The sequence below is a fragment of the Pithys albifrons genome, chromosome 1 (genome assembly GCF_047495875.1).
Source record: "Pithys albifrons albifrons isolate INPA30051 chromosome 1, PitAlb_v1, whole genome shotgun sequence".
NCBI lineage: Eukaryota > Metazoa > Chordata > Aves > Passeriformes > Thamnophilidae > Pithys > Pithys albifrons.
In genome coordinates, this window is record NC_092458.1 from 69,547,033 (window position 1) to 69,573,754 (window position 26,722).

At 39.9% G+C, this 26,722-nt stretch overlaps 1 protein-coding gene across 1 annotated transcript in view; it reads left to right on the forward strand.

The window, feature by feature from the left end:
- The window catches only part of CRYL1 (crystallin lambda 1), a 56,220-nt gene that overhangs the window by 22,446 nt on the left and 7,052 nt on the right, over positions 1-26,722 (forward strand). The window contains exons 4-6 of the mRNA XM_071554243.1: positions 2,965-3,126; positions 7,916-8,110; positions 17,608-17,713. Of these exons, the coding sequence (XP_071410344.1) occupies positions 2,965-3,126; positions 7,916-8,110; positions 17,608-17,713 (463 nt within the window). The remainder of the gene's footprint in view (positions 1-2,964; positions 3,127-7,915; positions 8,111-17,607; positions 17,714-26,722) is intronic.

A 26,722-nucleotide genomic window follows, 5' to 3' on the forward strand; every position in this document is an offset into this window, starting at 1 on the left:
TCAAGATACATCAATCTTCACTTGCAGGAATATTTATTATCATAAATCTTCATATTAAGATTGCCAGGAAAGAAATGCTTTCTTGATTATATTTTGAATTTGCAGCAGCCAGAATCTAGTCAGGAGGTAGAAACTCATCATTGTGCAACTGTGGTTTTCAGACTTTATTCAGCAATTCCTTATGCTGGTGACTACCCTCAGCCCCAACACTCGCTGTTGAGGGGCCTCAGTGTGCTCCCTGCAACAGAATCTCCAGATAATCTTACAGAAAGTGGCATGCTTGTTGTTGAATGGTTGCTTATGTTTAACCTTCTGCATGCTAGTTTAAATATTTGGCTTTCATCTTATACTGCCATGTTTGTGTAGGACAGTATCACTTATTTTGGAACTATACCACTGTTTTGCAATGCTTTGCTTCAGGCCATGCTTTGCTGCTTTTGCCAACCAATACTAATAAATTGCTTGGCAGTGATTCTCATTGCTAGTGTAAAGAAAAGGTATTTTGCAAGATACTGTTTTGGGGAATGTTTTCCCAGAAAGTACAGGTGAGCTGCTACATTGGCACATTTGAAAATGAATGGGAAGAACCTGGGTAGATGCCAGCATTTAAATATAGATAAATGAAGTTGTGCACTTAGATGAGCAGGGATGTGTGTGGGAGCACAAACAGCAGCAGATAGCATGGTGAGAAAGGGCTATACCAAAACACAGAGACACTGGATTTAAACAGATAAAACTCCCTAGCTTTCCATGTACAGGCATTCCAGGGGTTGTGTCGTATGAGTGCAACTTTTTAAATAGGGGCAACTAGACTTCAATCACCTTGTCAGGGTATCAAGGTTGTTAGCTAGGGAGTGAGTCTAGTATGTGTTTATTTTTGTGTAGTGGTTTAAGAGTTCATAGACTGGTCAAGTAGCTGCTTTGTGTTCTCTGAACGTGTATTTGAATAGTGTAATGCCTATTGCCTTTAACCTTTACATCTTTAATTCAGTACAACTGTTCCAGGAGGTATGTTTTAAAAATTAACAACTGTCATGTTCTGATCAGGCTGTTACGAGATTTCTAATAACGTTTAAATTGGAAGTCACGATTGGTAGCAGCCTTGTTTAACTGATCAGGCCTTGGAATAAAGGTTCACTGCAAATGAGAAGTATGATCTTCCCTAAGAAAAGGACACAGAAATATAAAGTGTCACTTAAAATGCATAGGGGTGCATGCTAACCTTTTTGCACTGATTCTTTGAGAGAGACTCTGGCAGCTTTAAAGCTGTATCTTACCTGCTCTCTGTTTGATCTTCTCTTTCTCAGGGTAAACAGAGTAGGCTCAGACCTTTCCAGGCTCATAACTGACAGCAAGTGAGGTTTCTGGTTAATGGATTGTTTAGAGTTTAATTTCCCCCCTGTTCTTTAGGGAATTGGTGCCTCTGAGAAAATAATCGCATGCTTGAGAACAGAAACTTTTTTGCAGTGGTCCAACCTGAATACAATTGTGACACTATACAAGAGACTTCAAGCAAATGGCCTGTTCAGAAACCTTATGTAACCATGGCAGGTTTGAGTTTCCAGCAGATTTGAGTTTGCCTTTTTGATTATCATCTGATGTGAGAGCAGGCTTAGAGTTTCAAGTTCACAAACTTATTCAGAGCAGCTCTTTTATTAGCCTGAACAGTATCTGCAGCGTTCTCATCATCTTTGGCTTCACTAAAAGAAACTATTTAAACCTAACCAACAGGCAGGGATTCTGGAACTATGAGCAGAGTATCATTTTGTTTTGATAAGGCTGCCTAATACTTTGGGCTCTATTTGGAGTTCTTAAATGACCCTGTTTATCTCTTCTGCATCATGGAACCTTTAGTACTGTTCCATGAAACTTATGTTTTAAGACCTCAAATTACTTTTAACCCATTTACTGGTTTTAAAACTCTGGCACAAGTCTATCTGAAGCTGCGGATATTTAAAGTAAATTTGGACTATGTCACATGTGTAGCCATTTTCCCTACCCTCCATATGCATTTCATTATAACAGGAAAGACAGAATGAAGTATTAGCAAGTAGGAGGTTGGAAGTGGAAATGAGCAGACATTTTCTGTGTTTTAAGGGGAAAGCTGAGGCTTTGCAGCTTTGGAATCCTGTTTGGATTTTTTTTAAACCCTTCTAGAAACCCCAGAAACAAGCTAGCTTTGTTCTTCTGTTTTCCTCTTATAGACTGAAGTCTTCTCTGTTGATTGTGGGATCCACTGTAATTACTCTCCCATATCCTTGGTGTTCCCACACTAGTGGACATCTGCATGCTCTCCTTCAGGCAGCTCCTGAAGATAACTTTAGAAATCTAGTGGCTGTAGATTGTGGCTTTTGGCTCATACATGTGAAATTTCAAACCGTACTTTAGAGCTGAACATGCTCAGTGGCTTTGGGAGAAGTTTTGATAGTGTACATTCTACTTCAGAAATCTTTCTCAGTGACCCTCACACTTGAAAAGTTTAAGTATCTCTGTTCATTTCAACTCTGAGAATTATTTCAGTGCAGATTGCACAGTTGTACTTTGGAATCTCCTGCCATAATCTTGTAGGTTCTAAGTTTGTCTTCTTTTGAGATATACCTATTTCCAAGAATACAGACTACTACTCAAAAAAAAAAGGAGACCAGATCTTAGTCCCCTGTACTGTGTTATCTCTGTGTGTGAGTATAAGTCTATACTTTAGATACAACTGAGTAGTTTGTTTTGTGTTACGTCTCCTGTGGTGTGTGGTGGTCCATTCTGCTATAGAGAAACTCTTGGGCTTTCCATTTCTTTATCTGTGGGAAGGGATTTTTGTGTTATGGCTCACTGGTATGTCTAGTTTGATTAAAATAAAAGGTTTGTGCTGAGTTCGTAGGTGTCAGTGGGATCAGTGAAGCCTGGAATATATGAATAGATACTATTGAACTAGATGACTTCTAATACTCATTCTTGTTTTTATTCCAGGAATGTACTCCAGAGAACCTGGATCTGAAAAAGAAGATTTTCAGTCAGTTGGATCTTATTGTTGGTGACAATGTTATCTTGAGCAGCTCAACCTCTTGTCTCTTACCCAGCAAATTGTTCACTGGCCTTAAACACGTTAAGCAGTGTATTGTGTCACATCCTGTAAGTATGACCACATGTTTTGTTTTTGTATAAACTGGATCCAAAACTCCTTCCTGCAGACTGAAAGATGGTATTTGGAGTGCTTGTGTGCCACTGTTAGTGTGCAGAGACCCAACTTTTAAAAAAAGCTGTAGTTTGTTCATTCTGTGAGCAGCAGCATGGAGAGGATATAAGCACATTTCATACTGTTGGCTCAAGATACATCCTGTGTAAGCTGTTGTGCTTTCTCTAACTACTGGCTCTCAAAATGCAGGAATTCTGTGTTTTGAATACAAACCTCAACATTGCCTACTTCTTGTGTTATTGTTAATCTTCTGTAGTACCCTTTTTCAGCTGCTGTTGGCTAACAGTGAGAGACCAAACACTGAGCTGCAGGCAATGTTGATGAAGGATGGAAACTTTTGACTCTGGTTTCTTCAGATTTCTGATGCACACACAGTATAGCTGAAAGAGAATGGAAGAATGATGAAATGTAACAAACTGGACTTGGAGCTGAATTTGCATACTTCACAACCAGCTGGGACAGGGCAGTGATGCAGAAATGGCATGACTAGACGTTGCAGCAGAACCTCAAAATTGTGAAGGGCACTTGTGAGCCTCTGTAGAGGTGCATGTAAAACTTGCAGACAGCAGTTTATCACATCTCTTCTCAGCATGGAAGAGCATTTTATCTTGATCACTGGGATTCTTACTGCTTCTGTTTTCTACTACTCAATAAGCTAATGAATTTGTTTGCCCAATGTTAATCTGGTGTTTGACCAATCAATTTAAGAGGACTGTGGTCATGAATGTTTACAGTATCTGGAGAAAGGTACTGCTCCATTTTCTGCAATTTGGTAACTACGTGATATCTCTCCAGGGCACCCCTCAGTGCATAAAGGAAATGTCAGTTCCCTGGACATGCTCAAGAATACAAAAATACAGTACTTTTCTGTGGTGTCTCTACAGCTATCTGTAGCCTAATGCTGTAGTGTCAAAGCATTTGGTCAGTCACTTCCTGACACCCCTCCAGCCCAGTCTTTGTACCTTGGAATGACTGGGTGTCAAGGGGAACAAAAGAATTGGTTTGTTTCTAAATAAATAGGTTTTGATCCATTTTAATTAAAAACAAAGTGAAACTTCAAAGTATGTATCTGTGCCTGGATTTAGCCTTTCTCCAGTCTAAAATTCAGAAGTTCCTTATCTCATATTTCCAGGGTCAGAACTTTCTGTACTGCAAGAGAAGAGATAATGTTTCTTCTAGATTTCTTTATTAAGTAACTATACAATTTCTTTTTTTTTAACCTGTTCCTGGCTGCCTAACTGTCAGTCTTTGATCTTACTGTACTCTTGCTTACTCTTTTCCCAAGCTGGTCTGTTGCTTAGTCTGTACTGCAGTTTTTATGGGATCTGCTCCTGAAACCAGGTTTTATCAGATCTGGAAAGGTAGCTAGTCTCTGCATAAACATTTCCTAGCTTGCTGTTGTAAGGATATATATTAATTTTCAAATTAAATGTTTTGGAGTGCCTTAAAATGCTTAAGTGTTCTGAAATGTCTTTGCAGTCCAACTGAGACTATTTCTTAGTAATCTCAGCTTTACTCAGCTATACTGAGTGTACTGGAGAACCTGTAAGCCAGTGTACTCTTCAGTGGTCTTTCTGCATCTGTAACATCAGGAAATACACTTGCTTTGTAGTAGTTGTTGGCTTTTGGTGGGGGTTTTTTTGTTTGGTTTTGGGCTTTTTTTGCCTTTACTAAGATCTCGAAGGCAACACTAGGACTTCATGGCTGCAGAAAGCAAGCAGTTCTGGAAGACACTGAAAACAAGTGTAGAATTTGATCTACCAGAAAAATGAAAAGCTAAAGTTGTAGAGCCTATGGCACAGGGGAGCTTGTTGAGTTGAAATAAAATGAAGGGCCTTAAGAGCTGGAGCAGCTTATCGCTTTTCTTAACATGGTTCAGTAATTAAAAAAAAAGAGAAGTGAAATCCCATAACACAGCTGTATGATAGAAATGCACACAGTACTTACCCAACAGGTATAGCTGTTCTCTGAAAGCAGTTTCAGGCAGTGTATCTGTAGAGGTCTGCTGCAGAGTGGGTCTCTTCTCATGTACTATATACACCTGCTAGGAATATGGAGCTAGAGGAGACTATGCCATTGGGTCAAGTCCCCTGTTCTCCAGGAAACTGTGTAATCAAATAATCTTAAAAACATATTAAGCTCGCTCTGTTAGATTTTTTTTTAACTCCTCAAGTCTTGCTAGAAGTTGTTTGTGTCTTCTAATTTTTCTTCTAATCTTACTAACAGTTCATTAAAATTAATTTTTATATTTGTTGTCAGCTTTTGTGTAGGTTAATTCTTTTCAGTGTTTTCTTTGTCAGATCCTTTCTTAGCTTTCATTTTGTTAGATTAAGGTAACCTTCTACTTACTGAAATCATAGAATCATAGAATTGATTGGATTAGAAAAGACCTCCGAGATCATCAAGTCCAACCCTTGGACCAACTCCAGTCCATTTACCAGATCATGGCACTCAGTGCCACGGCCAATCTCAGTTTAAAAACCTCCAGGGATGGTGAATGCACCACCTCTCTGGACAGGCCATTCCAATGCCTGATTACTCTCTCTGGAAAGAATTTTCTTCTGATCTCCAACTTAAATTTCCCCTGGCAGAGCTTGAGCCCGTGCCCCCTTGTCCTATTGCTGAGTGCCTGGGAGAAGAGACCAACCCCCACCTGGCTAGAACTTCCCTTCAGGTAGTTCTAGACAGTGATGAGGTCACCTCTGAGCCTCCTCTTCTCCACGCTAAACACCCCCAGCTCCCTCAGCCTCTCCCCATAGGACTTGTGCTCCAGTCCCTTCACCAGCCTTGTTGCTCTTCTCTGGACCTGCTCCAGCACCTCAATATCTTTCCTTAACTGAAGGGCCCAGAACTGAACACAATACTCAAGGTGTGGCCCCACCAACATTTCTTATTTTTAGAAACCTTCCCCTGTTCCCTATTTCATGTATGTTATACCTATTTTAGCTTTTACCAGGATCTATTATCTCATGCCTAAAAAATTGTCTTTCTAAGTCTCGTCAGTGTGCTCATGAACACACCCATATATCCCCGTGCCAAATTCATGAAATGGAATATTTCAATAAGATCACTGTCAGCACTAATCTTGGGAGAAGTTTTGATTAGCTCCAGTCTCTCTCAACAATTAACTTGTTCTCTTTCTGATTGGAACCTATGATATACTTATGGGTTAGAGAAGCCTTCAGAGAACATCCTGGTGCTTGTAGTGTTTTGGGTCTTGCCTAGTTGCCTGGCACCACACCTGCGATGGTGTCCCATCGTGCTGTTCTCGGCATGAGTTCTCGGCACTGCCAAAGCAAGGAAGGCTCTGTTGGGACACAAGGCACTCTAAAGGGAATGAGGTGTGTTACCTCAGTTCTTAGAGAGCAAATGTAACATACATCACTTTATGCATTGGTCAGACCCTGCAGTAAAGGGAACCATATAATTACTGAAAAGAATCACAGAATATGCTGAGTTGGAAGGGACCCACAAGGATCATGGAGTTCAACACTTAGCCCTGCACAGGACCATCCCCAAGAGTCACACCATGTGCCTGAGAGTATCTTCCAAATGCTTCTTGAGCTCTGTCAGGCTTGGTGCTGTGACCAGCTCTCTGGAGAGCCTGTTCAGTGCCCAACCACCCTTTGGCTGAAGAAGCTTTTTCTGATACCCAACCTAAACCTCCCCTGACACAACTTCAGGCCGTTCCCTTAGGTCCTCTTACTGGTCACCAGAAAAAACATGCAGAGAGGAAAGACTGTTTGAATGTTGCTGTGACTAAATCCCATACTGCACTTCCATGAGCACAGTTAAAAGCAGTTGACTATAAAGGAGTATGATGAGAGAATCAGTACTAAATTACCATCCTTTAAATATCAGTGTTATTCCTGGTAGTAATTTATGATACGTGAGCTCCTTCTATTGCCTGGAAACTAGATTGCCTGGAGTGCTGAGTTTAACACCTTAAGAGTAGGGCTGAAGGACTGCTACCTTGGAAGGAGCACACAGACAGTGTTTCTCTCTGGGCCACTATAACCTGAAGAACTTTTAGCTGTTTCTAGAATGTTTCTTAACTTTTTTTTGTTGGTTTTTTGTCGTTTTTTTTTTCTTCAAAAATACATTACACAAAGGTCTTGACTTGAAGAAAAATTATATTTGGGAAGAGTCAGGGAGAGGTAATTTATTTTTTTAAGTATAGTATTTGAAGGTATCCTGTTCTGCAACATTTTCAGAGTATGTTTTATGTGGCATCTCTTACTGTCTTTAGCATATATTTACAGGCTTGGGCCAGTAGCAGCTTATCTATAAATATTGCATCTTACAGGTGGTGTTTAGCAATACTTTTGTATAAAGTTCCCAAATATCTAAAAGGAAATACCTTAATTTGGAAAGACAGGTAGTGACCACATTACTTAAAACAACAAGCAGCCTGAATATTGAAAAAACATTAGTTACTTAAGTCAGTATTAAGTCTTGTAGTACTGTTTGAGTTCTGACATCTTTAGTGTAGCTCCATGAACTTTGCTGGGGTTAAAGAGAGTTCAATTTAGTGTGAGATTAATTATTTTTTATAATTTGGATTAATGCACCAGCTTTTATTGGATTGGTAAAGTCTTTCAGGGTCTGAATATTGAGCTTACTGTGTTCACTGAAAAATACCCAAGCTACTGGCAGCTATAAAAATGCTTTATATTAACTTGTTCCGTTGATGGTTGACATTCTTCTTTTGTGTTTCTTCTTGAGGTAAATCCACCTTACTTTGTGCCATTGGTTGAAATTGTTCCTCATCCAGAAACAGATCCTTCTACTACAGAGAGAACATATGCTCTGATGAAGAAGATTGGCCAGTCTCCTGTCAGACTAAGCAGAGAAATAGAGGGGTTTGTTCTCAATCGACTACAGTATGCAGTGATAAGTGAAGCCTGGAGACTCGTGGGTGTATGTATTTATTTTTTCAGTATCTACACACACACTTGGTCAGTTTTGTAGATGTGACAAGTGAGATGTCTATTTAAAACTTCCTATAAATTTATCATCTTTGTTAAGCTGTCTCTTATGAACATGAAATATATGTTTAACATGTAGATCAAAACCAGTAAGAAGTGATGTCAGTTATAAATAACAAAGACTGACAAAAACAAAGTCATATGTGATCATAACAACTATTCTTTATCCTGCTTTCTTTGCAGAATACTATTATTTTCAGGACAATCAAAAGAAAAACCTTAAAAGTCTAGAAATCAAAATACTGATTTTTCTTTTTTGTAGGCTGTTTCATCATTTCATGTTATTTCTTTAATGTTGCTGGCCTGCTGTACAGTGGCTATGAAAATAATATTTTAAATGGTTTTCTCTTTTGCCTTTCAGGAAGTTAACTCATAGGTTCAACTGTTACTTGATACTTGTAGGTAAAGACAGATTTCTCCTCCTCCCACCCATTCAGACTTCCAGCTGAGAATCATTTGTTTGTGTCCCTTCAGCTTTTCCCACAGTTACCTGTTCTGTGCTGAAAAGTCTGATCTTTCATCAGCAGGAGCTGAGTTATGAGTCTGCTGCTGTTCTGTAGAGAAGAGTTTCAACTGGGCTTGAATAGGGCTTTTTTTTCTTTTTTGTGGACAAGTGTTTTGATTTTTCAAGCTGTTTAAAACAACTGTGCACACAAATATAGGTAAAGATCTTAAAACTAAGGTAATATCATTGTAAACAAAGCTACGCTTTTTCCAAAGAATTATCTCAACACAGTTGCTCAACTGATTTTGATAACTATAGTTGGCTTTCACTAGCAACATAATATAACAATATAAAAGAGATGGTGAATAATAATAAGTAAAACAATGTTGTTTGGAAGGAATGGATCTTCTGGAGATGTTTTATTTAAATTTTTTAAATTACATTTAATATAAAGTCTCAAGTTTATGATAAGAAAAACCCCTTCAAAAAGCTGTAGTCATGTTGAAAGACATAGGATAGAAGGGGCAGTAATACAGGATCACAGAATAGTTGGGTTTGGATGGGACCTTTGGAGATCATCCAGTCCCACCCCTATACTACAGCAGGTTGCACAGGATCACATCTAGGTGGGATTTGAATATCTTCAGAGCAGAATACTCCACAGCCTCATTGGGTTCCAGTGAGGAGCCTGTTCCAGTGCTCCATCACCCTCAAAGTAAAGAATCTTTTCCTTCCTATTCAGATGAAGCTTTCTGAGTTTCTAGTTTGTGCCTGTTACCCCTTGTCCTGTGTGCTAGACAGCACTGAAAAGAGTCTGGCCCTATCTAAATTAACCTCTAAATTATTTTTGAAGCCATGGAATTACTGGTGAAAAGAAATACTTTTGAGAATAAAAATGTAAAGCAACTGCTACAAATTGTGAACAAGGAAGTTAAGAAAAAGCTAGCTGAGCTGCAACATTCACTGTTAAAGAGGTTACACTGTGGGAACCTTTCCTTGAAAGGAAGAGATCTGATGTAGAATAAGTCATTCTAAGAGCAAGGTTTTTGGAGAAGGAAAGAGTAAATGAGTAATGGCAGATTGTGAAGGAGAAATGGAACTTACCCAAGGATCACAAAACTGAAATACGAAGTTGATAAAATACTAATTTAGGCACTATTTTATACACTGTGTAGCATAATACTTCAGAGATGAAAGTTAGCACACCTTACTTTTTAAAAAATCAAAGGGTTATTGGGGAACTGTGGATCAGTAAGACTGATAATGTGTAGGCACATTGATAGAACACTCTAGGTCAGCACAGGTATTCAGGGAAGTCTAGCAGGATTCTTTCACGTCTCTGAAGGCATAAACTCAGTTGTGGAAGCCGCTGCCATAGTAATGTAAGTTGCTAAATTTGAATCGGATCACTTAGAAACATTGATGTTAGACTCTGCAGAAGCAACCTGCAGTTCTCAGAGTCTCAAAGACTGCACTGCTGGGAGATGGGGCAGTACATACCATTGAAAGTATCAATCTCTGTTTGGTCTTCAGCTGTGGAAGAGTGCAAGAACATGTCATGGGCTGCTGTTGAAAGGAGGTATTGAGCTGAGGTGAACCTTTAGTATGAACCTGTACAGATGCTCTTATGTGGGGGGTGGTGATGTGAATAGTAAAAAAATAGTGCTTGAAGCACTGATAGATAATTAAAGTTGCTTTTGTTGTGCATCATCAAAGTAAGTTTCCAAGTTGTTCTGTTCTTGTATAATTTTACTGTGTTTTGGGCAAATACACATTTAAACTGTAACAACTTTGGTGGCTATACTTCCATTCCAGAAGCCTGAACAAATAGCTGCTGTCAAAGGTGTATAGTTTCAGCTGTGTGACTTCAGGCTGCACAGTGCCTTTGATGGCAGGAGAATGACCGCAGATAGGTGAGAGCTGCAGGCCTGGGACAGTTTGTGTGTTTCTACTGCTGTGCTGCCAACATAGTAATTTTTATTTCAAGTCATGTTCTTTTGGTGTTTTCAACTTTCCAAATGGAGAAAAATGCTTCTTGCTTCTAACTGTAAAGTCACTTTCAGTTCTTACTGTTGAAAACATCAGCCTTCCCAACTCTGTCTTTGAGAGACTCCTAAAAATCAAGTTTTACTTCCATTGATAACATTGAAACATGTTTTCCTTACTCTAAGAAGCCCCTGGGGTGGAATGTAAACTGCAAATAATAGCAGGAGGGACATATTAATAATACATTCTTGACCAAAGTAACCACACTATTAATCCTTTTGGAATTAGATACATAAGTTGTGTGTATTGGTAAGGCAATCCAAGTCAACTTGAATGCTGGTATTCTGGGTCTGTCTGACACAGACATTCTCATGAAATTACTTATGAACACCTTGGTGTTTTTATGCTAATTATTGTATATTGGTTTTGACTGTTGTGAAAGAACGATGAGACAGAACCATAAACCATAATTTCAAGCTTACTTGTTTTATTAATGGTTGTAAAGTTATGTCTACAGTTACGTGTCATAAACTGATCAGTGCTATTTCCAAGTTTTCTTTAATTTTAACATGATAAGTGCTTGGGGAAAATCTATATTGTTGTGGGAGGACTGTTGTTTTGCACTGCATTGTATTAGTTCTTTGCTACATAACAAGGACATAAACTAGCAGAGAAACATAAAAGCAGACTCCTAAGTATTTCAAAGCTACTTGAAATGATCTTAAATCAGCCCCTTTTTGTAAACATCTGCCTAGTTTTTTTGAGGACTTGTCTGAGACAGAAGCTTGGAAGTTCTCATCTGCATCCTTGCCTCAAAAATATTTATAGTAATGGTAGAGGAATGATCTTATATATGCACACATCCACATATAGTTTGGTCAGAGTCCAATTTCATACACCTTTATGTGGATAGCCTTTTTTGTTTGTGAGGGTTTTCTTTGGGTTTTTGGTTTGTTATTTTTTTGTGGTGTTTGTTTTATTTTGTTTTTGGGGTTTTTTTTGGTCAAGCTGTTTCGCTAAAGAAATTGGTGGAAGTTTCTCTGGAGAAGTATTAATGTACTGTTAAAGTCATTGTTGGTAGGACAGACATGCAGGTCAGCTGTACTAATAACAAAGGGTAATGGTAAATGGGGGAACATCAGACTGGTGACCTGTCACTAGTGGGGTTCCACAGGGCTCCATCTTGGTCCCTGTGCTGTTCAACACCTTCTTACATGACTTGTACACAGGACTGGAAGGGATACTAAGCAAGTTTGCAGATGACACAGAACTGGGAGGAGCTGCTGACTCCCTTGAAGGCAGGGAGGGCCTGCAGAGTGACCTTGGCAAATTATACAACTGGGCAATCCCCAGCTGGGCAAAGTGACTGAAGCAGCAATGAGAAACCTGGGTATCGGAATGCAGTTTGTCTTTGCCAAAGGTGCAGAGGTGCCCAGGAGCATACATGGCGAGGCTGGGATCTTAAAACCGGGCACAGAATGAGTGCTGTGAATGTAGGACTGGACTAGAGATGGGAGTGGGAAGTGTGGAGTTAAGGTGGTAAAAAATTAGGAGGCCTGAAAGTTGAGATACAAACTGTAGGAAGGCAGGAGAATAAAAACTGATTTGGAGACATACAGTTGAGTTCTGGGAACTTTGGTCACATGGATAACTAGGAACCTGAATTAAAGGATGCAGAAGTTTGACTATAAGAACTTAGAAGCAAAGACAATAGATTAATTTGTGGATCTAAAGGATGTAATTCAACCAAGTGCTTCCATTTGAGGCAAGAGTGCTACAAAGAGATCTGAGTCACTCACTCTTTTTGTGACAAGATGTCTTTTAGAAGGATGGTTTGAGTTGCACATCACAAACACATGGGCATTGCAGGTATTTGTGGCAGGAACTTTTTGCATTAGTTATCTGTCTCCTCATGCTCCACACTTCATGTAAAGGCAGACACCAGGAGCACTTCAGTGTGTCTCTTTAAGGTCCTGTGTCTGAGAACTTTCTGTAGAACTTCATAGCCTATGTGAGACTGTTCTTTCTGTAGGTTTCTTATTTATGTACTGTGAGATGTTGAGGTTGAAAATCCTTATTCCTCTGTTATCAACCCTAAATTTTTATATTACTGGTTTGGAACCATACTGGTTTGGAACCATTAGAATAACCTGTAGCCAGTAACAGGAAAAATATCTCAAACCTCTTTCTCTGTTAGTCTCTATTACCATTTATTTACTTTCTCACGTCTCCGTTGATGGTGGTCACAGGTGTATGTGATTGTGTTCCTAACTCTTAGGAGCAGAGACTTACTGCCTTTATTTGCCTGGGAAGCACCCTGTGCACTCCAAACAGTATTAGTTTTGGGCTTTTACCAGTACCAATACATTCTGTAGTAGTCTGAAATTATGCTGCAAAAGCTTGTTAGTTACATAGCTTGCCTTTGCCTTGTTCTGAAGGTACAGTTTTGATTGACATAACCTGGAAAGTAACAACTAGACAGTTTCACCAATGCTTCAGTTTAGAAGTCTCAAGCCTTACTCTGAATATCTAGGTCTGTCCTTTAGCTGTGGATTACTGAGTGGAATTTTAACTTTTTGAAATATTTTTCTAAGCATCATCTGGGATTTGCAAGGAAGTCATAAAATACAGCAGCAGAGATAGTGAGAAGAACGTAACAGGTTTTTAGCCTTGATATAATTTAAGAGTTTCAGCTGCTTTTAAGGACCTCTTAAAACTGCTTTGCAGGATGGATTGTGTGTCTTAACAGTCTCTACTTCCCTTTGTATGAAGTTTTAATACTGTGTTAATGTGGGGTTTTTTCTTCAAAAGTAAGTTTTCTTCTATATCATGGTCATTGTGAAAGACAAGAAGAATGGGCAGCCTGCCATTTTTGTTAATCTTTTGGAAAATAATGTCGTGGTTTGGCTGTGTGTCCATTTTAATTTGTTTTCATGGCAGTCAGGTGTATTGGCTTAAATCCTTAATTTATATACCTCTCCCTTCTCAGGTGCTTAGGTTAGCAGTCCTTAAATACTGGCAAGATTTATGAAATTCCAAATTCCTTACTATTAATTACATTTCAGTGTTATCCAGTGGACCTTTCCAGAAGATCAAAGATAAGGAATAGGGTTAAACATCTAGTTGCAGTGCCCCATAAAAGGGGGAATATCATAAAAGGAAATTTAAAGGGACAAGGAGAAAAATAATGTTGAAACCAGGTGTTACAGGGTGAGATGAGTAAGGGTACCATGGAAGAAGGAAGATGAATGCCAACAAAGTAAAGAGGTGTGAAGTGTGTAGTACAACAAGTTTCTCAAACATTATGAAATGAAAAGAGATGAAGCTGGTAGAGGGATTTAGGAGAAAACTCCTCTGCTCAAAATGACAGGATTGAAAAATTATCTCATCAGGGTGTGGATGGAAGGGACTTGATTGAAGTGATAGTCAAGAGAAGGGTGTAAGAAGTGCTGCTTAGAGAGAATGAATATATTAGTGGCAATTAGGGGAAAAAAAAGAATACTGGATTTGGGAGATACAGAGCATGAAGTGGCAGATTTAGAGACAGAAAGTCTGTGGTCCAGGACACAGAGGAGGCCAAAATAACTTTATAAACAGACTGGAGTGAGTAGGAGAACATGATCAATTGGTAGAATTAAAAAAGTGAGATTGAGGGGGGTTTGGTCATGCTGCATTTAGTATAATTACAAACCAAGTCAGTGACAGAAGTTGCAATGTGGGTGTGAGTCACAGATGTAAAGGCTGTTGATGAAAACCAAGCAGGTTGGGTCAGAGCCTAAAGGTGGAGACTGCGGAACCACCACAGGTTTTTGGAGAGGTGAAAAAGGTCTCTGCATAGGGAAAAGCACTAATAGAATACCAAAGGCTCATTAGGAAAATACTGTGGCATCCCTGGAGATTAAAATCTCATGAAAATGAGTTTGTGGTGTAATAAGAAGTGTGGAGAATTCTGATCTGGTCTAGATTTTTGAAGTTTGACTGGCCATCAGCGCCATTAAGGATTTTGGTGGAATTTACTTTAAAGTAAGATCTTAATTCTATAACTGGAAAAACTTCCAGTTCTTAACACACTTCCTTTTCCCTCTGACAAGTGCTGGAGGCGAAGACTTACAAAAAGGGTAATCCAGGATGAAAAATCCCCTTGGGAAGATTATTTCACACCTAGAGGTAATGAAACTGGGTCAGAACTCCTTCTTGTTTAGTGCTTAGCATAAACACCAATTCTTGTGGAAGACGCTTTGCTAACCTTGCACCCACCCTGCTGAATCATTCTACCAGTTTATGATGGCCTTAACGTAAGTGGGAGTAGGATTATTAAATAAATTATTATTTATAAATTATTATTTATAATTTATGTGGTTTTAATTTCTGAAGAGAAAAAGCAAAAAGCTGTTCTTTAAATGGGTCTATGTGAAAAGAAACTGAGCTTATGTCTATACAATACTAGTATATCACTCAGCTGAAGGGATCTGTCCTGTTTTCCTTCTGGTGGCAACCATTTTTGCCTTTTAGCACCTGTGAATATCGGTTGCAGCTGTAGTCAAAAGGTTGCTCATCTCATGATTCTGAGGGCACCTGGTCTTCAAATGTCAGTATCAAAGCTGAGGACTATGGTATCAAATAAATATGTTTTTAGTTTGAAAATAAATTTGCCATGATTCTGAAGTGCTTCAAGAGCCTGTTTAACTCTTTTAACACTATGTTTACAGTTTTAAACTGCTACTGTGGTTCAAATGCTTGTCTGGAATTTGTGGTTAATCTTTTGTCCATGAATCCGTGTCAGTCAGGGTGAGGGGAAACAAACACTCATCAAGCACAGCTTTACCAGCACAACTCATTGTTTGAATGAAGCGCTCCCAACAGAAGAGCGCTTTTGTTGACTTTGCTGATGATGTTCAGAGAAGTTGTGTTGCCACGTCAGGGGAAAAAGCTTTCACAGAACCTATGGTGCCTGTGTTAGTCACACTGATGCTGGTCTGTAAATCTGAATTTTCTCTGAGGTTTTCGTTCATACAGACCTTTCTTTATGCACACCTTTCCGTCTGCCTCTAGATAAGTTACTTTACCTTGCCTATGCTGTACCTTTCAGTTGAAGAAAATAATGCTTTCTTCTCCCTGCCACTTAATGTCTAATTAAATTGTTACCAGAACTGTGTGTTCCATATATGGTGTATAGATCTTAATAATGATGTTAATGTTTCCTTTTCAAGGTAGAGTTATAAAGTCATCTGCAATCTGCAACAAGGATTTCAGACAGGGTTGGGGTTTTCTTTTTTGATAGGAGCAAGGCTTACTAACAGGTTGAGACTTGAGATTGTCTTATAAAAGTCTCTGTTTAAGCCTGAGATGATAAAATGATGTCTGTGGCCAGCTATATAAGTTATGTTGGTTCTTGGCTTGTAACTTTCATTTAAAGTAGCTGTAGATGATGAACACAGGAGGACACTGGAGTGAGACACAGCTCACTTATGATGGACTGTCTACAATGTAGACGTTAATATCTAAGCTCCTTACTCATCTTTCAATCAGTGAGGAGAGTTAGGCCCTTTTAGGACACAACTCATCTATTCCAGAAGCCTGCTTTAGGATTCTGATTTCCTTTTTCTCCCTGGTGATTATAAAGAGAGTCTAGATGTCTAGCTCAGATGTCAATGTCTACTCCAGCCTGGGAGAGCTGTCCTGCGTGCCCGTAACTTTAGCTGATGACTGTGTGATACAAAAGGGTATTGAGACAGGGCCCTGCAAGAGGGGAAATTTAACAGAAAAAGATGTCTTTGGCCAAGCAAATGAGTAGGCATACTTGTATTCTGCAGCTCAAAGGGGCTTGTTAAGAAACAAGCACTCAGTGAGGAGAGCATCTCAGCGTAGGGTGAGAAGACAAATTAGAAGCAGTTCAGCACCTCTTTCACTTCCTAAACCTGATGGAAGTGTTTTCATGTCAGTGAATAAGGACAAATTCCTGAAACCAAGCTTTATCTGATATAATTGGTTAGAACAAGCCTTAGTTAGTTCATACTTTTCTAGTATGGTGAAAACAATCTCATGTAATAGATAGTATTCTTCTCAAGTAAATCTGTTAAGGTAATGAACTGTAACTCATTTTTTCACAACCTTTCCTGTACTTGCCCTAACCTGGTGGAGGCGTTGGCTTTCTTGCAAGTGCTACCATGTGGGTGGAATAGCAGTGCTCAACCTTTAACATGAGAAATGCTTTGTTTTGCATGTCTCTTGCGTTGTATCCTGCCAGCTCTGAGATGGGAGGCTGGCAGTGAACTTTGGAGAACTCTGGGCAGGTTGAGGCTGGGTAGATTGAATGTTCAGTGACTTTTGTGGGAGGGAGTGGCAACTGCATTGCCTATATGTTTGGTCGTAATGTTTTTTGCACATGGCCTCAGGAGTAGTACCCACTGCTGCACTGCCATTCTGCTAATTATGACTCTGCCCCAAACCCCAAAAGTAAGAGAATATTAGGGGAGGTGTAACATTCAGCCTAAACTCCTGTATTTAAAAGGGTTAGTATATTAACTCTTTTGGTCATATCCTATTAAGAGTGTCATGCTTGCTTGCTTCTCTGATTCTCAGCTTCTGGAACAAAAAGAGGACATTAACATAAACAGCTTAGTTTAGTTTTATTACACGAATTATTGAAAGTAATAAGTATCAGGGAAACCACTGTGTACAAATAGTACATACTGTATGTAAAAGTATATTAATTTATAGATTTAAAAAAAATACTGTCAGAATGTATTAAAATGTAGTTGGACTATGAAGTGCAGCAATCTTAGAGATATGAATGACTACTTATACTGAACCACAGGAAGGTTTGCATAATATATGGACATTTATGGCAAACAGTTGTGTTTCTCTTTGCAAGCTAACTGCTATTTCTAGCCTTAGTTTTTATTACTTGTTTTTTAATTATATACAAAAAATGGGGAATTTTATATTAAAAGCAAACATTCACCAGCCTTCCTTCCTGTTCTACTTTTGCTGCTTAGGAAGGAATAATATCTCCTACTGATCTAGACCTCGTGATGTCTGATGGATTGGGAATGCGATATGCATTTATTGGACCTCTGGAAACCATGCATCTTAATGCAGAAGGTAGGTAGTGTAAATTGTTGTGAATAAGAAGGGAAGGCTTACCTTGCACAAGACTCTGGAAATGTTATGTAACAAAACGGCTTAGGATTGCTGCAACCATGACTTGTCTCTTTCTTTATTGTAATGGTAAGAAAAGGAAAACTTACCTAAAACTTGAGGTGGATGACAGGAAATGGATATCGACCATCCTATTGTAAATGATCAGATGACAATTTATAAAACACTAGCTGTGTAATTAATTTTTTCCAGCACTCACTCCAGTGCTTTCACACCATTGCTGTAGCCATAGTTCAGTACTGTCTGAGTATCAGGAGAAGAAAGTATTGAAAAAGTTCATCTGATAACCCAATGTCAACAGAAAATCACTTTCCAGAGATGAATGCCCCCCCCCCCCGAATTTGTAGCAGATGTAAATATCGCTGGAGCTGGTGTGCTTTGAGCTGGCTTAGATCCTGAGTGAAGTAAAATTACTTTTGTCAGCAGAATACTGTGCATAGAAAGTTGACTTGACGAAGCAGTCAAGTAACAGTTCAATATCTCTCTTGCATGATTAAGACAGATTTCTAGATGTTTTTTGAATAGTGGCTAAATAAAAAGTGAATTACATCAAATGAAATAAAAATTCTTTACATAGAACAGATGTATGTAGTACTCGCCTCCAACACAGCAAACTACCTGGAGTCTTGCAGGCCATGGTTGTCCAGTCCAGCCCCCACCACTCCACTAAGCTGTCATGCCATCCTCTGCAGGAACCATCCATGTACAGTCTTCTGTCAGAGCAACTTGCTGAACTGCCTCTGCTAAAACTTAAAACTGAAACAGAATGTTTGTTAATACCAAAAAAATGGTAATCCATTTGACATCAAATCATACTTCTCAATCCTTTTTTTTTAATCCGTGTCTTCGACTTCTGAATTCTCAAACAATGTTTATTTGAGATAAATGGAATCATGTAAGTCATCTGGATTGGCTTTGAGGCGCTTCCTGGAGTGCTTTTGGGCATTTAATGTTCCATCATGATGCAGCTTAGCTTCCTTCTTCCCATCAGGAAGTAGCCATTGTTACAAAAACATCTCTAAAACTTCCTGTCTCAAACCAGTTTTCGGTAACACGTGGAACTGGTAGGTTGTTCATTAATGGCAGAAGTTACCCAGCTTCTAGATTTAATGATTCTTTCTATTAGGAATGTTAGTATTCCAGATAACAGGAAGAAAGCTTAGGAAATATAATCCAAGAAACTGATAAATCAAAAGAGTAGTCTGGTGATGGGCTTGCAAAATACAAAACCAAAATACACCTGTAGAGTTATTTTGACATTAAATAATATTCTCAATTAAAAATAGCCCTAAAGTAATGTAATTAATACATTTGTGTACTGGACCACTTCCACAAAAGCACCTTGTTGGCTTATTCAGTAACTTGGATCATGAGAAGTATTGCTTCACTCCTGCCCTTGCAGATGCATTGTCTCTGCGTCTAGAGCTGCTCCTGTTTATGTGCTTACTGACTGACTCAGACTCTTGCTCTCAGTTTAAATCAAAATTGCTGATGTCAGGACATGTGATGGCTTATGTTCATAGTTTCATACCAGTGCCAATTTCTCTTCAGTTGCTCAGTATTGCTTCACATAATATGGAATAGTATAGACTTCCTCTTGATTGCCAAGGATTTGCTTGGCTAACCTGATCTCCTTCTATGGCAAGATGACCCACTTTGTGGATGAGAGAGAGGTTGTGGATATGGTCTGCCAGGACTTTTCAGTAAATCCTTTGACACTTTTCCCATAGCTTTCTCCTGGAGAGACTGGCTGCTCATGGCTTGGATGAGTGCATTGTTTGCTGGGTAAAAAGTTGTCTGGATGGCCCAAAGAGTGGTGGTGAAATGGATTGGCATCCAGCTGGGAACCAGTCACTACTGGTGTTCCTCAGGGCGCAGTGTTTGTGACAGTCCTGTTTAACATCTTCGTCAGTGATGTGGACAGAGGGATTGAGTGCACCCTCAATTGGTTGGCAGGTGACACCAAGCTGGATTGCAATGTTGATCTTCTAGAGGGCGAGAAGGATCTGCAGAGGGATCTGAACAGGCTGGATCCATGGACTGAGGCCAATTGTATGAGCTTCAACAAGGCTAAGTGATGAGTCCCACATTTGGATCACAACAATTCCATGCAGTGCTACAGGCTGCAGGGAGAGTGGCTGTAAAGTTGCCCAGTGGAATTGGAACAGGGGGTCTTGGTCTACAGCAACTGTACATGAGCCAGCAGTGGGCCCAGGTGGCCAAGAAGGCCAGTAGCATCCTGGCCTGTATCAGCAGTAGTGTGGCCAGCAGGACCAGGGCAGTGATTGGCCCCCTGTACTTGGCACTGGTGAGGCTGCACCTCAAATCCTGTGTTCAGTTTTGGGCCCCTCAATACAAGAAAGACATTGAGGTCCTGGAGCATGTCCAGAGAAGGGCAACAGACCTCATGAAAGGTCTGGAGACCAGTCTTAGGATGAGTGGCTGAGGGAGCTGCGGTTGTCTCTCCTTGGAGAAAAGGGGGCTCTCTGCAACTACCTGAAAGGTGGTTGTAGCCAGGTGGGGGTTGATCTTTTGTCCCAACTAACAAGTGACAGGACAAGAGGAAATGGCTTCAAGTTGCACCTTGAGATGGAACCCTCGAGGGAAGGTTTAGAGTGGATACTAGGGAAAAATTCTTCATAGAAGGAGTTGTCAAGCATTGTAGCAGGCTGTCCAGGGAAGTGGTTGAGTCCTCATCCCTAGAGGTGTTGAAAAGATGTGTTAATGTGACACTTGGGGGACCTGGTTTAGTGTTGGACTTGGCAGTTCTGGGTTAATGGTTGGACTCGATGATCTTAGAGGTATTTTCCAGCCTAAATGACTCTGATTCTATGACAACCTGATCTGAAGCATTGTACTAATACTGTATATTTTTTATCAGTGAAGGGAAATGGATGTAGGTATAAGAAACCCCTTCTATTCTTTTTGTTACCTTGTCTATCAGCTTCACCAACTTCACAGCAGCTGCCTGTCTTTACAGCTGTAAGGTATTAGTTGCTCACAATCTTAAATCTCTGTTATCAGTGAGGAAAGGTGGTAGGCATGAAGGAGGCATGTGAGAGAAAAAAAGTGTTCTTTTTTTTTAGGGTAATGTGACATTTTTCCTTGGGTTTGAATAAAGAACATTATTCCAATTATTTTTTCTGAGATCAGCATTTCTTCTTTTCCTCCTGTGAACTTTCTATGTGCTAATGCCACATTTCCACTGTGTTAGTTCTTACATCCTGTACTCCATAAAGGATACTATCAAACCTATTATCCAGGTGACTTTAGGTTACCAGTTAATCCATGTGTGAATATTAGGAATGTTGCCTGTATGGCAGTGAGCCAACAGCCTTGAACATGAAATAAAATGACAGCATGAAGTCATCAAAAGGAGGAGAAACAGCAACGGCAGTTTGAGAATTGAATTGCAACAGACAGGAAGGAAAACGCTTTGGGGGTGGAAAAGGCACATCCAAATTGCATAATATTATAATATTGATTGTTGGTTTCAGCAAGTAAAATTAATGCTGATTTCAGTTTCGCTAAGCTCTTTTTTTTGAGTTTGTCCTCTTATGATTTCACATGGCAGCATCATAGCAAATGCTACTAATCTTTTACTATGAAGATCAGTTAATTTCACTAAAGTCACCTTAACCTGTTTACTTATTGTGGGATCACATTAGCAGACATGATGTCCCACCTGCATATGTACCTGCCTATCTGTGAAAATACTGTAGGTGATCCAGCCTCAGTACGATTGCATCTCCTGAATCTCATTTCTTGAACTGTCAGCTCCTTTTAAGCCCTTCCAAGAAAATCATCTGTAAAACCAGAGGCTAGACTATCATATATTGTGTTTTACAAGTTTGTAGCAAGAATTCTTCATATATATTTCACAATTGGCTTAGATCAGTTATTTTATTAGTATGTTGTTTAGTGAGCTATAATTGGAATTTAATCTTGATCTAAACTGCTAATACTAGCAAAGAGCTGGATGGGGGGAGGTTGAAGGATCTTTGTTGCTATTTTCTCTCCTGTATTTATATAAGCACTGTTCCAGGATTATATTCTACCTGTCACTCACAGCAGTATTCATACAGGTGTCTGCAAGAGTTTGTGTGGAAATTGGGGCTGATGTATGGTCCCAATAATGTAAGTACAAATATTCAGTAAGCTGGGAATGACTCTTCATGGTCAAAATTATGTTCCTCTTCCTGGAAGTGGGAATGCTTACTCATCTTGGAAGCACCTGCCAGGCGAATTGGGTTTGGATGATACCTCATTGATTGTGCTGTATGAAGTGCACAAAATATGAAAGAGTAGGGAATCATAAGTCATAGTTCAAAGAAGGAAATTTTTAGTGTCTGCCTAGGCAAGACATAGGCAAGCATGTTTTTTAACAATTACTCTAAACAGGCATGCTGGCTGGTTCAAGAGCAGAGATTATTTCCATTGCTGTGGCTGGTGCTTCGATGCTGCCCTGTAGGGTTCAGGAACTTTTCTACCACAAGCTAGTCAGCAGGTGTGAGAACCTCTAAGACAGTAAAATCTAAGAAAAAGAAGATTTCCTCCTTTTCAGTCCAACCTATGTATTCTGTTTTAGGATAATAAAATATGTTGACCTAATTCAGGAATACTTGTAAGAAGGTACAACTTAGATGAAGCGTCACAATGGAATATAATCATACAAGCCACTATTTTTTCATGAACCCACATCTATTTCATACGTGTTTATGTGGTTTCAATTCCTCTCCCCATAGGCTGAAGAAAGCAGTTCATAATCCTGCTAGAACTGCTCTTTCCCTCTGTGGAACTGCAGGGCATTTCTGTATGAAAAAGTTCATGTACAGTAAGTCAAGGTGTGGATTTTTCAGCATACTGGCTTCTGTGCAGCAGTTTCCTTCTCTGGACTCTTGGGTGTAAAATGGTTCCCTCTGCTTTCTGAAAGGAGCACATGACTTTGTGCAGGAATTCTTAATGCTTTATTGCTTAAGTCATTATAGATGGGTCCAAAAAAACACATCTTGATGCATCCCTCTCCTTTATGCTAATGAAAGAATATGTATGGTCACCAAGTGACTTAGACTGAGGAATTCATCCCAGATTTGATACTAACTTAACAAATGGTTCATATTGACTCAGTTTAATTCCTTGAACTGGGTCACAGACCTGCAGAAATGTTTGTGCATTGCTGTTGAGATGGTAACACAGGGACAACAAGAATAAAACTTTTTTGGGTGCTATGACTATCTTAGGGTAGTTGAAGGTATTCATGCAGCTAGAATCGTAAATGAATTCCTATGGGAACTAACAGAGTGAATTCACACTCTAACTAGAAGCATACATCTATGTTCAGAAACACCCTTGTTAAGATAGGATTACATTTAGAATGTTTCCCTTGCAGCTGTAATGTCTAGAAATGTAATCTCTCTATCAGTAAAGCAGAGTTTGGGACTTGTGTTTCTCTGAACACAACCTAACCATGTCAGGTTACTCCATGATGATCCTAAAATATACCCCTTCTTTTCTGTTGTCATCCATACTCATCTGTCAGTGCAGCCTCTTCTCAGATTTACATGCTGAAGTCAACCCCACCCGTCGTTTCAAATTGTTGATGCTATTGCATCAGTGGATTGACCATCTTGCCTACTCTTTTTGAGTCATTCCAGGATCATGCTATGCTGCTCGTCAGGTTGAAAGTCATCAAGTTAATACTCCATATCATGAAGCACCCTCTCTTTGGGGTGTTCCCTGACCATGCCAGTAACACTTGCTCCTGTCTCTCATTCTCTCTCACAAATATGTCAGTGCCTTCCTTGTTTTGCCCCATGTATAGTCTCCTTGCTCGACTGGTTTACCGCGTTTGCTTGTTTGCATCCCTTGTGCCTCTGGTCTTTCTTATGAAGAGAAAAGAAGCTGAGATACTTCAAGGTGGTTACAAACTATGATGCATGAATATTATATGAACATTTTATACTGTTGTGTTTTTCCCTTTTTTTCCTACTACTTTCATCACCTTTCTCTGTATGAACTTCACTTGTGAAGAGATCTTCTCAGGGCAGTGAAACATTTTATGCCCGTTTGTAAGCTAAATATCTGTTCTGAGTTTGTTTTTCTTCATCAGTGCCATATTCATCTTGATGGTGCAACCAGAGACATTTCAGCAAGAACCATATTTGCACCACACCAGCGCAAGTCCTTCAAGTAAGGACCTGCAAACTGGAAGTGTGGTTATTTGGTCAAATTCTTGTGGAACAGTTCATTAGCCATTTTGGAAACTGCCCGGACTCTTGAAGCTGAATAAGTAGCAGCTTATTCCTTTGTTGATATAAAGAGCCTTGTGTGTCCTAGAGACATATGGGCAGCTGAAGAGCCTTGAATCAATGCCCTTACCTTGCTTGTGAAAACATATTTCTGTAACTATACTGTTGAAGTCAGAAATGCTGAATGGGTTTGGGACATTCAATGAAGACAGAGTATTCCCCTTTTCGTCTCTATAATCCTGCATCCACTACTCCCTTAGAACTTTTTGTTCCACATTCCTCGTTTCACTTTCTGCCATAGCTGTGACTAAGTGGTGGAAGGAAGATTCAGGAAAATCCTGCCTTCCCTGGAGGTATTTCTGTTCTGTGTTCGTAGTTCCCAGTTGCTGCAACATCTGCCTTCCCCCACAGCCTCTTTCCCTCAAAGCTGATGGGAGTGAGTGTGTTCAGGGAAGATGGAGATTAGACAGGGAGCCAACAAACCACATAGAGAAGAGGAAGCTATCATCCTCTTCCTCTGTCCCAGATGCATCTTGCATCATTCTTGCTCTCCAGAGATACTGGGGCATAGTGTAGGCACAGCAACTGGATGCCATGCAAGGAGAGATGGTTGTTTTAAACAGCTCCATTTGCCATCTTCTTCCTGTTTTCCCTACCTCCCGGGTCCTCCCCTGTCAGTCTCACACTGTTTACCAGTGCTAATTCTTCCAGCTCAAGCTGCTCCCTGGGTGGTATCAACAAGGATTAAAGTTAAAGGGATTCTGTCATATTTGTTTTCCTCCTTTTTCTCCCTGTGCTCCTATCAAAGGCTCTTCTCATCCCCCTCTGCAATAGCCCTGACCTTTGAACCAAAGGACTCCTAAGATTAAAGGCCTGGAATCAAATATTTGCTAATTTTCAGTTTGCAGTTAAAAAGCTAAGTGATTTTACCAGCAATTCCCTGTTGCTCAAATGCCTTCTTGAAGCTGGCAGCATACAGTTGGTCCTGATTACTGACCAAATTAAAAATCCAGTTGTCTCCACTTAAATTTCACACTGGGGGTACTATCTTGAGTTGGTTATTTTGAAACTATTGGTTTTTTAATCCTTGGGGGACACTGTATGTGTATGCTAACTTTTGGTCTATTTCCTTCACTTGAGACTTGAAGGATTTTGCAGTGCTCACTCCCTGCTTGGCATGCAGCAGAACACAGCCTGCGTGTTGCCATTTCAGCCACAATGTTGAGCAACTGCACTAATGCTGCTGCTTTTCTCTAGGTCCATAACTTTTTTCCCCCACCTTTTTCTATTTTGCTGACTTTGCATAAGGCTTCTTTTCATTCATACATTACGTGCAGTGAGTGAGTTGTGTTACCCAGCCTGCATTTGGCATGTCTCTGTTGTATTGATGAGCTGCATCTACCCAGAAATTGTTGTGATTCATTCAAGGTGAGCTGCCAGTAGGAGCTTGATTTCCAGGTCTAGCTGGCTGAGTGAGCTTTCAAGGCCATGTCCAGCCCTGGAGTTCACATTCACCAAGTAAGTGGATCAGCCATATCCATTTAGCATTCCCAAGACACTAATGTTATTTTCTTAGCTTGAGACTTGTGAAAAGGATTTCTGGCACACAGTCTTCTATTATACCTTCTCCTGACTGCACTAGAATCAAAACTACTCAGATCTATGGTGTTACTACACAGGCTTAGCAGTTGTTTGAAAGGTTCCCCTTGACTGTTGGAAAAGTACCAAACCCAAACTATTCAACACTGGTCTAAGTGTCATAGACCTGTGTCAGCTGGATAAGCACCAGAATAAATGGTAGCTGACACTGCTCTGTTTACCATTCCTTCTGTCACCAGTGTTTTATGGGGATTTGCTTGAATTGCTACATTTGACTGAGTTGCCATTTTTTATTTTGTCATTGTCCAGGTGGGAGCTGTGGGTTAACAAGGTGTACCCAACATTAATTCTGCAATCTTCAGTCTCAGTTATTTCTGCTTCTGTATCTGGGAACTTTCAATGATGTTACATAATGTGGGGGACATTTTTGCTCAGACTCCTCACTGTTAAAAGTAAAAGCTCACATGAACAAGTTGAAATGTAACTATCTTTGTCTTATGGTTTGTGCATGAGTCTCATCCAGAATTGCCTTGAGTTCCCAAGTTTGCTCATGTAGATACCATATCCCCTGTAGGTCAGTCTGGGTTGGCTTCAGGTGCCAAAGTCTGTGAGCCCAGCTGTTAAGATGTAATAGGTAAACACTCATGCTTATGACAGGGTATGGTCAATAAACCCTGATAACCATGGGTCCTTTCCAGAGTGTTTATGGCAGAGGATGGTGGTCTCTGCTTATTCCCTCAGTGAAGCAATAGGACTGTATCACAGCCTGTTCCATGTCCCACAGTAATGCTTCTCTTCCTGAATCTCACTTCCTGCCAGTGATGTTTTGAAGCCCACTAGGCAGTCTGGAGGTTTTTGGCTATGTGTCAGTCAAGAAAATGGAGCAAAATAACTAATTTTCCATGTAATTAGAGTACCTGTATGACCAGCTGACCTTCCTTCTTGTGTTGGGGAAGGTTAGAACATGCCAGATGGTATTCTGGGAACACATATGCTCCATGGGTAGATAACAGAAGGGAACAGGCAGACTGAATGCTGTCACGCTCTTGGCACCAAATACAGGTTCCTTACAAGGCTGCTGTCCTTCCTTCAGATACTGCAGAAT